The 13873-nt window shown below is 45.9% G+C and overlaps 1 protein-coding gene across 1 annotated transcript in view; it reads right to left on the bottom strand.

Annotated features, from left to right (window-relative positions):
- The window catches only part of LOC122364889, a 40830-nt gene that overhangs the window by 14207 nt on the left and 12750 nt on the right, over positions 1 to 13873 (bottom strand). The window contains exons 3-4 of the mRNA XM_043335692.1: positions 7499 to 7826; positions 6540 to 6970 (exon numbers count right to left, since the gene is read on the bottom strand). Of these exons, the coding sequence (XP_043191627.1) occupies positions 6540 to 6970; positions 7499 to 7826 (759 nt within the window). The remainder of the gene's footprint in view (positions 1 to 6539; positions 6971 to 7498; positions 7827 to 13873) is intronic.

Here is a 13873-nt window from a genome sequence, read left to right as displayed (position 1 = left end):
TTGGAGATAATGGCGGAAAAGGAAGATCTTAACCCTATTAGTGGCAGGGGGGGGTTGTTTTCATCCACCCCTCAGGTTTTTCGGGAATATCTCCGAAACCGCTGAAGCTACGATGCTGAAATTTTCTGACTTTTCCTAAAACTAAATTGGGCACATTCCCTGAAAATTTCAAGTTCATAACTTTACCAAGGGCGGCTCCAGAGCACTGGGAATTGGGGGGTCCTATTCGTGAAGCGAGTCATTTGGGCGATGATCACGATGCTGATGTATTATAACTGTATGCACCAGTTTTATCATGTGATTCATATACAAAGTTATTGTGCATCCTCTTTTGACACGTTTTTGCTATAATAGGCGGATCCAGGCGTCCAAAAAGGGGGGTTATGTTTTACCTCCCAACATAGGTGCCCTGACACCGCCTATGCATGACCAATACAATTGTAGTCGTTCTCTCATAAGAAAATTGTAACATAACAAGACCATTACCACCCTTTTTAGAAACAGTACCAACAAAAACCTTATTTGCTATACTTTTTGTGTACCCCCAATCTCAATGATCTGTATCCGCCTATGATTTTTGAAAATGCATATTTTTAGGATCCATGTGAATTCCTGGTTCATTCTTTATCGATCGGCAACAGTTGCGTTAAGATTGGTTCAGAAACCTGGCCGTGATAAGCAGTCTAAAATGTATCTGCAATTTGCCCGTTTTTACCCCCCTCAACCCCCCTTTTGACATTTTCTTATTTTTTTTTTTTTAGAAATGTAGATCACGTTGAGCGAAGTCGAATGCCGTTTGAATTTTGAAAATCGGCCCGTTAGATCTCGAGATATCAAGGGGGGGTCGTAAACAGCCCCCCCTGCCACTAATAGGGGTAGCCAGGAGCCTGCCACTAATAGGGTTAACCCTATTCCTGGCGGGGGGGGGGGCCTCAGGAGCCCCCCCTGAGGTTTTTTGGTTATTTCTCCCAAACGCGTTGAGCTAGGAAGCTCAAATTTTCTGACTTTTCCTAAAAGGCTTCTACGCAACATGTCTGAAAATTTTGAGTTGATCTGACCTCAGGTCAGGTCACCAGAGGCGGTTTGGTGACCCTACCTCAGAAAAGTTTGCAATCACGCCAGAGCTAGAGTTTTTGACCGATCAATTTCTTCTCTTCAGGGTTTAGTTAGGGTACCAGTATGTGCAATTTGTATATCTCGGAATTTTGATATCGGTGACCTAAGGTCAGGTCAATTTCGCGACCTCCCCATTATAAGTCAATGGGGGAAAAATCAACTCCCTGTTTTTACCACTAAAACGGGTCGGAATGGCCCTATATACCATACATGACTTTATATACGATCAACCTTCACTACCTTGAGGTCTGTTTTGCTGTTGGGCAGCTGTGAGGTCATGTGACGTCATCAAAGGTCACCAAAGGTTTTTGGCCAATAACTCCGTACAGGAACAAGATACAGACGCGTGGATGGTCTCATTGTGTTCAGCTCGTCAAGACGCATCGAATGATATACATGATGACCTCGAGGTCACGTGACCTAAGGTCAACCTTTGACCTTGACCTTTCGAGGTCAACATATATATCATTCGATGCGGATTGACGAGAGGATCACGATGATGCCCTTAGTTTGTCCCTATCTTGACTAATTCGAAAGTTATTCGAGAAAAACTCTCTCCATATCTAGCGCCGCCATTTTGACTTTTTCGACCCCTGTGACGTCATCTTTGACCTGACCTGAAAATGACCTTAGTAAAAATTGTAGATCTTGGCCGTGCGTATCCGATGCCGTTTACCGCTTGTCGCTATCTTGCTTCGTTCTCGAGATCTCAGGGGGGGGGCCGAATCTGCCCCCCCCGCCAGTTTCTTGTCCCGGCGGAGCCCGCCAGGAATAGGGTTAAGGGTGTATCACTGCATATGACCTTCGACATCCAACGAGCGTGGTGGTCGACCCCCGTCACATCACCGGGAGGAAATTCGCCGAGGAAGAGAACACAGCTGAAGGCATTCTCGGTAGTCGTTCCGTGGCAAGAACTTGCCGGCCTGGAGAGCGCGCACGCAGAACACGACTGCGCCTGCTTTCCAAACCTTTTCCTTGGGGTTGTCGCAAGGCCGGAAGTCTTGCTGGTTGATATGTTGCCATCGTGTTCTGAAGAAGTCCACGAAAATCTTCGAACTCCAAGCCAATGGGAAATTGCACTCCTGTCGGGAGTGTCTTGAGGCAGTGGTAAATGAAGGAGAAAAAACACCAAACTCCACACAGTTAATAGTCATGCTAAAAGTAACCCGAAAAATAAAATGCTCAAGTTCCATCGAACAAATTTGTTTTTTGACGCACCCTAGGGGGCATTTTGGCCCCCCCCTGTGGTAGCGCCGCCAAATTTTCAGTACCTTCCCGGGCATCAATTTGACACCTTCACACCAAATTTCAAGTCTTAGGTCACCTTAGGTCAGGAGTTATCCCTCGCGGGCCGGGGGGCGTTTTTCGCCCCCCTGGCGAATATTTGCGATAACTCCCGAACGCTTAGGGATAGGAAGGCGAAACTTTCAGTACCTTTTCTCCCATCAATTGACATCTTCTGAAGTGAAAAATTTGGACCTAGCCCCCTTGATGACGTCACAACGTCCATTTCTCTAGACCCCTGCACGGCAAACTTCGGCGTCACAGACGCAAACTTCAAATAGCTGCTAAAAATAGAGTTTTAGAGATAAAGACAAATTACGAGCACGGCTGTGTAGCGTTTGACCTAGAAAAAATAGAAAAATAGTTTTGGTGACCTGAGGTCAGAGGTCAGGTCAACGACCCCGAAATGTGGTTTTAGTTTTTCGCAAATAACTTCGACAAATGTGGTCCTAGAGCTACGGCAGTAGTGGTACCATCGCATTCGCCTTGTCAAGCCGCGTCGAATGATATATATTTTGTTCGGAAAAGGTCAAGTTTCATGTTGACCTCATGTGACCTCGAATGACCTCTGGTTGACCTTGACACATGAAAGGTCGTTTATGATGGATTTGTACCCGCTGATCACGAATCTGGCATCTATTTTCCTCTAAGCCTTCATTTAGAGCTTCCGGATGGCAAAATTGTCTTATTTATTATTACTAACTTGAATCAGTGAAAGAGCCTCTAGCAGGGATACTCTTCTGTGAACTTGACCTTTGAGCAGCCTTGTATCGTAAGATGAACCACAAATAGGGAACTGATAAGCCTCAAAACATTTCAAAACATCTTAGAACTTAGCACGCAAGATGTGCGAAAAAGTGCCAAGTTTGAGGTCAATTTTGAGCGTGACCTTGACCTTGACCTTTAATTTAGAGCACATTTTCAGAATCCTCAGATTCTCTTCTTTCGTTTGACACCCAATTTTTTCGGTTTGATGCAGCCTGCCGTCCTCTAGAAGGCTTATATTGAGATCACTACACATGTGCCGGTTTTGGCCTTTGACCTTGACCTCTGACCTTGAAAATTGACCTGAGGTCAAAAATTTTAGGTGCATTAGAATCGTCTCGTAAGGACCTTTCGTTTGGTATCGCTTTTGTTTCCGTAGCTCCCTTATTTACGGAGTTAGACAGGGGGGGGCGAAAACGCCCCCCCCCGGGCTGCGGTGGTTGGGATTACCCCCCGGGCCCGGCCGGGTTATTGAGGTCAAACTGAGGTCATGCTCGAGCAAAAATGAGCAAAAAACATGCAATCTTGAAACGCTCACCAAATCTACAGTTATCAAGCAATTTCAAAGTTCTTTATATGGTCTAGTACACAAAAAGCGGCGCTACAAAACTCCTACCTCGGATTTTCAAAATTTTGGGTTTTTGACCCCCAAAAAATTCAAAAATTGATTTTTTTAGAAAAACTAAAAAAAATCCAAAATTTTCCGAATTTAGAAACAAACGGAAAATATGTAATAGTCCCTGCGCTCTTCTATATACATATCAAATTTCAGATCGATATCTCGTTTTTTGGCCAAGTTATAGCGAAAAAACTGTTCAAAAATGATGACGTCAAATTTTCGAACTCAATTTTTAGCGATTCTAGACGACGTACGGCAAAACAAAGACTACCATTGAACTCCCCGTGACGAGCTGCATCGATTCGATACCCATTTTATGCAAAAATATTAACTTTGAAATTTGACCTAATTTGACCTGACCTTGACCTGACCTTGACCTGACCTTGACCTGACCTTGACCTGACCTTGACCAAAACGTGACCTAAGCTGGCCCCAAAGGCTGCCTGACCCACATAATCGCATTTGCCATGTAAAATGGGCCATAAAACATGTATGACACGACACTTTCATATTGTAACCCCCAGTGACCTGACCTCTGTGACCTGACCTGGTATCAGTGACCTCAAATAGCAAAATATGTGTTTGAAGAATATTTCCCCATCGATGATTTTCAATAAAATGCATTTTACTCGATTTTACAACGCATTTCTTGAAATGCCTGTAAACGGTGAAAATTCGACCTTTGACCTGACCTGTGACGTCATCGGTTTGACCTGGGTCAATAAAATTGGGTCACAAGGTAGTTCCCTGATAACAGATAACAAGGTAGTTCCCTGATGATCCAACACCGTTTGCCGTTTGTCGCTAGGTTGCGTGGTTCTCGAGATCTTAGGGGGGGGGGCCAAAATGCCCCCCCCCCCCAACGGGGCTTGGCAGAGCCCAACGGGGCGCGGGTTAAGGTCAGGTCACCAGGTCACATTGAATGACGCAACCTCAAGTCGCTTTTTTGCAACTTTGTCACCGTGCCAGAGCTACAGTAGATGTCGGAGGCCTTTGAAGGTCGCAGGATGTTATTAGGTAATTAGTAGCTACATTTTTTTATCTCGGAATTTTGATATCGGTGACCTAAGGTCAAGTCAATTTCTCGACCTCCCCATTATAAGTCAATGGGAGAAAAATCAACTCCCTGTTTTTACCACTAAAACGGGTCGGAATGGCCCCATATACCATACATGACTTCATATACGATCAACCGACACTACCTTGAGGTCTGTTTTGCTGTTGGGCAGCTGTAAGGTCATGTGACGTCATCAAAGGTCACCAAAGGTTTTTTGCCAATAACTCCGTACAGGAACAAGATACAGCCGCGCAGATGTTCTCATTGTGTTCAGCTGGTCAAGACGCATCAAATGATATACATGATGACCTCGAGGTCACGTGACCTGAGGTCAACCTTTGACCATGACCTTTCGAGGTCAACATATATATCATTCGATGCGGATTGACGAGAGGATCACGATGATGCCCTTCGATTGTTCCTATCTTGACTAGTTCGAAAGTTATTCGAGAAAAACTCTTCATATCTAGCGCCGCCATTTTGATTTTTTGACCCCTGTGACGTCATCTTTGACCTGACCTGAAAATGACCTGAGTAAAAATTGTAGACCTTGTCCGTGCGTATCTGATGCCGTTTACCGCTTGTCGCTATCATGCTTCGTTCTCGAGATCTCAGGGGGGCGGTCATCCGCCCCCCCCTGTGTTGGTACGAATTTGGCGCAGACCCCCGTCGGTGCGCGGGTTAAGTGCCTAAATGGGCTAAAATTAAGGAATATTTTATCAGTTTCATGTATTAATAAATTACTGTCAGGTACGCATATACATACATGTAACGCCTCGCGTCACTTTGGTCTTAATTGCGTTGGCGTTTCGGGCGTGCGTTTTGCGCTTTTTTGCGTTGTTTGCGTTTTGCGGCGGACGGGCGTTTTTGCTGTGTTTGTGCTTAGCGGCGGCCGGGCGGTTGATGCGGGCGTTTTTTGCGTCCTTTTCTATGTGAAGTTTGTTTTCTTTTTTGCGGCGGCCGGGCGTTTTTTTGCGGTGTTTGCGTTTGGGGGCTGGCGGGCGATTTTTAGGCGTTTTCGGTTGGTGGTTAGCGTGCGTGCGATGCGGGCGGTTTATTTTTTGCGGCTTTTTTTTTGCGTTTTTTGCGGTTTGCGTGGGCGATTTTTTTCGACGTATGCGTTGGCGTTTCGGGCGTGCGTTTTGCACGTTTTGCGGTGTTTGCGTTCTGCGGCGGGCGGGCATTTTGTGCTTTTTGCAGTGTTTGTGTTTGGCGGCGGGCGTGCGGGCGATGCGGGCGTTTTTTTTTGCGTCGTTTGCGGTGTTCAATTTGTTGGCGGTTGGCGGCGGTTGGGCGCTTTATAGGCGTTTTCAGTTGGCGGTTAGCGTGCGTGCGATGCGGGCGGTTTTGCGTTTTTTTGCGGTTCGCGGCTGGCGGGCATTTATTTGTTTTTTTTTTCTTGCGATATTTGCGTTGGCGTTTCCGGCTTGCGTTTTGCACGTTTTGCGGTGTTGGCGTTTTGCGGCGGGCGGGCGTTTTTCGCAATTCAAAGTCCCAACCTTCGGGCCGCAGCGCTGCTCGAAAAGCGCTGCCCTCGAGTACAGTGACTAATGTTTGTGTAGCATGTAGGTAGCATGGCACACATATGTCGGCTGAATAGTTATCATTGAAGCCGATACGATATGTGCTATGTTTCACCATTCACCAATCACCATTCAGAAGTAATAGTACGCGTTTCCTCGACTACCTACTTCTCACCTGCAACGTATAGCGTCCTCAGTGACGTCGGCAGCAGCCGCAGCCACCGCCCCGTTCCGAAGGACGGGACCCTGACGGTCAGCTCCTCCAAGCGGGGAAGACTCTGCAGGAGCGCCGTCAGCTGATCCTCGCCAAGGGCCGACGGAGCGTCGAACGTCGTCATGGTTACAAGGCCGAGCGACTCCTCAAGCGTGTTGAATAGACTGGCGACCGATGGCTGGGGCTCCGTCTGTACTGTGACGTCATTGACTGCCGATGGCTGGGGCTCCGTCTGTACTATGACGTCACTGACTGCCGATGACTGGGGCTCCGTCTGTACTATGACGTCACTGTGTGCCGATGGCTGGGGCTCCGTCTGTACTATGACGTCATTGACTGTCGATGACTGGGGCTCCGTCTGTACTATGACGTCATTGGCCATTTTTCTAGCTCTACTGAAAAAAAAGAACAGAAGTCGATAAATCTACTGATCAGGCATAACAATTCCGCATTTATTGTCGGCTCATTTGATATTTCGATATACATTTCCATATCATCGTCGTCAGTCATGGTATCGTCAAATCTACTCGGTTGCATAAAATCGTTCAAAGTTGATTTGATACGAATCTGAACGATTTGATACGACCGATTAGATTTTGTGACACGATTGCTGATGAAGACATGTAAATACGTGCGGGATATAATGCCCGAAACTAACCAACTGTATACAGATTGCAGGACGTCTGTCGAAAACTGGAACAATACGATCGAGACTAAACCGCTGACTTGCAAAAGATAGTACGAATTCAAGACATGTTTCTTTGATTGCGCGGAAATTACAATTACAAGTTACTCGACCTTCAAAGACCTAGTTATGTTTTATTTCTTACACCTTCTACAAAGAGAGTTTACTTCTCACCATGACAGCTCTCCGAAATCTCTCAGCCCCCGCAGCCACCCCTGCTGCCTCCCAGTCTCACCCCTGGGGACGGCCGGATGGCGCCGCTCGCCGGCGGACCTCCTGCCGCAGCTCCTCCACCACGGTCTGGCGAGTGGTCCGCTCCTCGATAACTGCCTGCTCCAGGCGGACCATCGCACCGTGAAGTGCGGCGTTCTCCCCCTTGAGCTTCTTCATATCTGAATTGTCCTTCGCCACTACCTCACTCAGAATGGTCACCTTTTCACGAAGGGGGACCACCACTTCCCGAAGGGCGGACATCTCTTCACGAAGGGCAGCCACCACTTCACGAAGGGCGGACACCTCCCGGCGAAGGGCGACCAGGTCTTCACGCAATCTGTCATCTCCATCTGGAACACAGAATTACAGTTTTTTTTTTACGTTTCTACTAATCATACAAAGGTGACATAGTACGTAGTGTTACGTCGTACGCATTACGACATGTCGTGCAGCGTCGTGTCTAATCACGTCACAAAACGACATGTCATTACGTATTACGACATGTTTTGTCATGTAACCCGCATTGCTGCATACCGGACAAACAAGCTTGGCAGGCACGCAAACAGGTAACCAATATAGAAACTTTCTATCGTTATTAGTTTTTCGCAAAAAAAAAAGAGATAATAAAGAAACGTTATTACTACGCATGTTTACCCTTGGCCGGGCCTTTTTCATAATGCGGACGGTGAGGGTAGAGGGGCTGGTACGACCTCTGGCGATTACCTCCTAATGCACTTAGAAACACCAGATGTATAGGGTGTTTAGGATGGATAGGATGTATAGGATACAGACAGTGAAACAGCAGGACTGACACAGTCACACAGCAGGACCTCGGCTAAGGAATTTCGACTGGGGGAAGGGGGACAAACCCGACTCCACAATGTCAGATACCACCTAATATACACCGTATAAGCGGACCTTTACACACACCTAACATACATACCATATACCGTAGGTAAAGGTATACCAAAATCCTGCTTATCAGTTAAGCATCCGTAAACATGTCTAAACAAACTTCTACCAAAGGTTTCGAGGCCAGCGTAGGGCCCTCAGAAGCCGAAGGCTCCACTAACTTCTACCAAAGGTTTCGAGGCCAGCGTACGGGGTCCTCAGAAGCCGAAGTCGAGCCGTCGGAGGCTAGCATGGTCATTTAGAGTCCGCTTTGGGACCTTAAATAGCCAAATATTGACGTGGGGCCCAAAGAAGCCAGTGCGTAGCCCTTTTAGACCAGCGTGGGGCAATTTAAGGGCAGCGTGGGTTCCTCTAAGACCAGCGGCGTGGGGTCTTCTGAGGCCAGATTGGGGCCCACTGAGAACAGGCCAGCTTGGGGCTATCTAAGGACAATGTAGGCCCTCTTAGGTTAACGTGGGGCCCTCTGTCCTCAGAAGTCTAAGGTTGGCGCTGGGCCCTCAGAGGCTGGCGTTGGACCATCAGAGGCCACCTCGAGGGCCTCGACGGTCAGACTGTAGCCCTTATGCATGTTTAACCCGCGACCGCCTGGGGGGTCGGATCCGACCCCCCCTGTTTTTCTTGAATATCTCATGAACCGCTTACGCTATCTACTTGAAACTTGGCATACCTTCTCCCCCATCAATTTTACGTCCCCTGTGCAATTTTCAAGACAACATTTTCAATTTTTTTAGATATATCGATTTTAGTGATGTAACTACATGGCATTTTCAGTCAAAAAATGGTAAATGTTTAAAAAAATCGCCAAAAATCGAGGTTTTAAGAAAATCGCAAATTAACCCTCGCATGTGTAGGGGGGGGGGGGGTCGGATGGACCCCTCCCCATGGTTTTTCGCGAAAAACTCGCGTAAAAAGCGGCCGATCGCAACGAAACTTTCAGTACCCTCGCATTGATCAATTTTACACCTACCCTGGAAATTTCATGACCCTGACCCAAATGACCTTTGACCTGTGACCTCTTTCCGAGACCATGTTTGGCCGGAATCGCGATTCGGCGTACGTCGGCTCGCATTAGCCGCGCGTTTGCAAGCTTTTCGTGGTTTCAAACGTTCAAACATGTGATGTGATGTTGCTCCCATGCATTAGGGTGGGTGTCAAGGTCACCTGAAGGTCAGGTCAGGTCATTGACCTTTGGTGACTTCGGGTGACCTCGGTTCACTTTTTCGAGTTTTACATGTTTATAGGCTAGTTTTTGGAGCTGAATTCGAATTTAGCAACCATTTGAACATTTACGAAGTAGTTTTGGTGCCTTCGTAACATGTTACGAAGCTGTCAGAGGCGGTTGACACGTACTACAAATACCCGTCACGACGCCTACTGGTTGACCTGACCTGACCTGACCCGACCTGGTCTAAATGCTTTAAGACATCATCTGTGATCAAAACTAACACGATATTCGTGATCAGCACCCCGAAAAACCCCTTAGCAGCCACACTTTACGACTTTCTAATAGGTCCCGATTTTCCCGACTTTGGGTCATTGACCTGACCTGGAAGGTCAACCAATGACCTAGGACCTTAAAATTGGGTATCATCGGCTTCCTCTCGTCACGGGCAACACGCTCGTTTTTTCCGCGAAGCTCTAGCTCGATCAGGGGCCAAACGGCAAGGGTGGGTCCAACCGACCCCCCCCCCCCTACACATTAGAAGTTGGAAAACGCCGCACACATGCGAGGGTTAAGGACATGAATAAACGCAGCTCAACGAGTTCTTTAAAATGGCTATCTCGGATTTTCCATAAAATGTGTTTTTAACCCCTAAAAATTCAAAAACTATATTTTTTTTGGAAAACAGCTAATAAAATCCAAAATTTTGGGAATTTCCAAAAAAACGGAATATATGTTATAGAGCTCTATTAGAACATTAGATGTCCCAAAATTCAACTTTCTATCTCGATTTTTGACCCCCAAATTGTAAAAAATAGCTCCAACATGCATAGAGCATGGTGACGTCATAAGCATTTTCGTGAATTAGAGGCACTTTTGAACATCACATGTGAAAACAAATGGCACCACTAGATTCCTGGGACAAAGCTCGTCTAGAAAAATGCATTTTATGTCAAAAATAAAAAGTCTTGTTCGATTCGTTGGAGGTGAGCTATGGCTAGTTTGAGCATAATTATGAATATTATGATGGTAGAAAATGACCTTATGCTCATGATACAATGAAATGATATTAAAATAAGTCCAAAAATATTATGATATATTTCGACTTGCGTCGTCTTCAGAATGTACATTTTCAGAATTGTCGACGAGCAAATTCAAATCCTTTCAAAATAGCGTGCAACATTTTTGTGAGATCTCTGGCTAACAAATTACAGTCAGGTCATACCTATAATAAATTTTAGCAGCGTACAATACAATGAATACAATATCACTGAATATTGTATTCATTTTGGAACGGATCATAACGCAGCTCCTTGCATTTGTGCCAGCGCACCTGACTAACACAGACGATTATTTACACCGACTTAGGACACAGTTTCCCCACGGACTCCCAGCGGGTGCCATAGTATTTTCTGTAGACGTGACGAACCTTTACGGCAACATCCCCACTAGCGAAGCTGTCACAGCCACCCTGGACCTCATCAAAAAGCATCTGGACAAAATTGACACTTTTGGACTCTCTGTTGAAGATATCGAAACGCTCCTACAGCACTGTCTTAACAATAACTATGTTCGGTTCGGTCAAAAGTTCTTCAAACAGACAGTAGGAGTAGCCATGGGCTCTAGGATTGCTCCCCCACTAGCCATAGTGTTCATGAATGCTGTAGAATCCCTGATCCTGACTTCTCAAAATTCTCAGTACCAGCCAGTGACCTACATGCGTTATATCGATGATGTGCTAGGCATTTGGACCCATGGGGCAGACAGACTTGACGAGTATTTCCAGTTTATGAACGACTTCCACCCAGCGCTAAAATTCACTATCGAAAGAACTGACAGGACACCAAATAGAAGCATACCCTACCTAGACACCATCATCACAGTACAAGAAGACGGCACCTACAGCACAGAGTTGTACATCAAACCTATGGCTGCCCCTATCATCATTCACTACACATCAGCACACCCAATGCAATGCAAACGATCAGTACTCCACTCACAACTTTTGCGGGCTAAACGGCTAGGTTCAGACAGACAGGCAAAAGAGCGAGGAATGAAGGTCGTAGAGACACTTTTCAGACACAACGGATACCCCAACAAACTCATACAGAGAACTAAGCACAAGATCATGCACCACACACAGAAAGGTCACAAACACAACACCACTGGACGCAACAAAAATGACACGACCTACATATCGCTCCCGTACATTGACGAAACACTAGCGCGCCGAGTGAACGGTGCGGTGCGCTCGTCTGGTCTGAAGGCACAGGTCGCATGGGTCAGCGGGAAAACAGTGTCCAAGCATATGATACGGTCAGGTCTCGAAAGTCCTCCGTGCCCTGCTGGATCAAAGAGATGTCACACCTGTGAAGCAGGCCTTCGTAGCCGCTGTCATACCAAAAATGTTGTATATAAAATCACATGTAACCTGTGTGATGAGAAACCCGCTGTGTACATAGGTGAATCAAAAAGGAGAGTCCGCGAAAGATTTAATGAGCATCTACGGGATGCTAAAAACAAGACCAAAAACACCCCTCTCGGAGACCATGTCAACCTCAACCACCCATCATGTAGTATATCGTCATCCTCATTCAAAATTAGCATAGAGAGAGTATGTAAAGATGTGGCTGATCTCAAAATAGCAGAATCTGTTGAAATAAGAAACCAAAAACCATGCCTAAACACACAAACCTCATCCTGGCCCCTTCTCCATCCCCCTCCCTACACTCCCACATAGGCGATGTTCTATGCTTGGCCTACCGTCCTCTTTTTTGTCAGCATGTCTCTATTGGCTTATCCATTCTTTTTATTTGTCTCACCTGAAGAACTTGTACTTGTTAGGTGCGTCTTTCATCGCCATTTGTACTAATTTGATGTAGGGTAGACGCAGTTGACAGCGTCCCCCCCCCCATTCGTGCACCACCTCAGCGAGCTCTACACTGGTGTCATGTTTACTCTGCTGTGTGTATGTATTAGTTGTACGCACCTGAAACATGTGTAATTATAAGTGTATGAATGCATCTTATCATGTCAATCCAAGTGTCAATCACTCTGCATAGGTTTTGCATTTTCGCGAGTTTGGCGTGCTGCACAAACAACATATGCCTGTGTTACTTTTAGGTATTGTGTCGCACTGACAATATTTATCCAATTATTATTCAGTGATATTGTATTCATTGTATTGTACGCTGCTAAAATTTATTATAGGTATGACCTGACTGTAATTTGTTAGCCAGAGATCTCACAAAAATGTTGCACGCTATTTTGAAAGGATTTGAATTTGCTCGTCGACAATTCTGAAAATGTACATTCTGAAGACGACGCAAGTCGAAATATATCATAATATTTTTGGACTTATTTTAATATCATTTCATTGTATCATGAGCATAAGGTCATTTTCTACCATCATAATATACAAAAATAAAAAGTTGAAAAATTGACTTTTTCTTGGCCCTCATTTAGTTATGTATGGTATAAACGAGTTTTTATACTTTCAATGCACACTTATCACCATCACAGTGACTTGGGGTCACTAATAAACATTACCATCGGATTCGGCGTGAAAAATAAGCCATTAACCCGCGCACCGACGGGGGTCTGCGCCAACTTAGTACCGACGGGGGGGGGCGGATGACCGCCCCCCCCTGAGATCTCGAGAACGAAGCATGATAGCGACAAGCGGTAAACGGCATCGGATACGCACGGACAAGGTCTACAATTTTTACAAAGGTCATTTTCAGGTCAGGTCAAAGATGACGTCACAGGGGTCGAAAAAGTCAAAATGGCGGCGCTAGATATGGAGAGGGTTTTTCTCGAATAACTTTCGAAGTAGTCAAGATAGGAACAAACTAAGAGCATCATCGTGATCCTCTCGTCAATCCGCATCGAATGATATATATGTTGACCTCGAAAGGTCAAGGTCAAAGGTTGACCTCAGGTCACGTGACCTCGAGGTCATCATGTATATCATTCGATGCGTCTTGACGAGCTGAACACAATGAGACCATCCGCGCGGCTGTGTCTTGTTCCTGTAAGGAGTTATTGGCAAAAAACCTTTGGTGACCTTTGATGACGTCACATGACCTTACAGCTGCCCAACAGCAAAACAGACCTCAAGGTAGTGAAGGTTGATCGTATGTGAAGTCGTGTATGGTATATGGGGCCATTCCGACCCGTTTTAGTGGTAAGAACAGGGAGTTGATTTTTCCCCCATTGACTTATAATGGGGAGGTCGCGAAATTGACCTGACCTTAGGTCACCGACATCAAAATTCCGAGATATACAAATTGTAGCTACTAATGACCTAATAACATCCTGCGA

The sequence above is a fragment of the Amphibalanus amphitrite genome, unplaced genomic scaffold (genome assembly GCF_019059575.1).
Source record: "Amphibalanus amphitrite isolate SeventyFive unplaced genomic scaffold, NRLGWU_Aamphi_draft 000705F_arrow, whole genome shotgun sequence".
In the NCBI taxonomy this organism is placed as follows: domain Eukaryota; kingdom Metazoa; phylum Arthropoda; class Thecostraca; order Balanomorpha; family Balanidae; genus Amphibalanus; species Amphibalanus amphitrite.
This window is presented reverse-complemented; position numbering and strand designations above follow the sequence as displayed.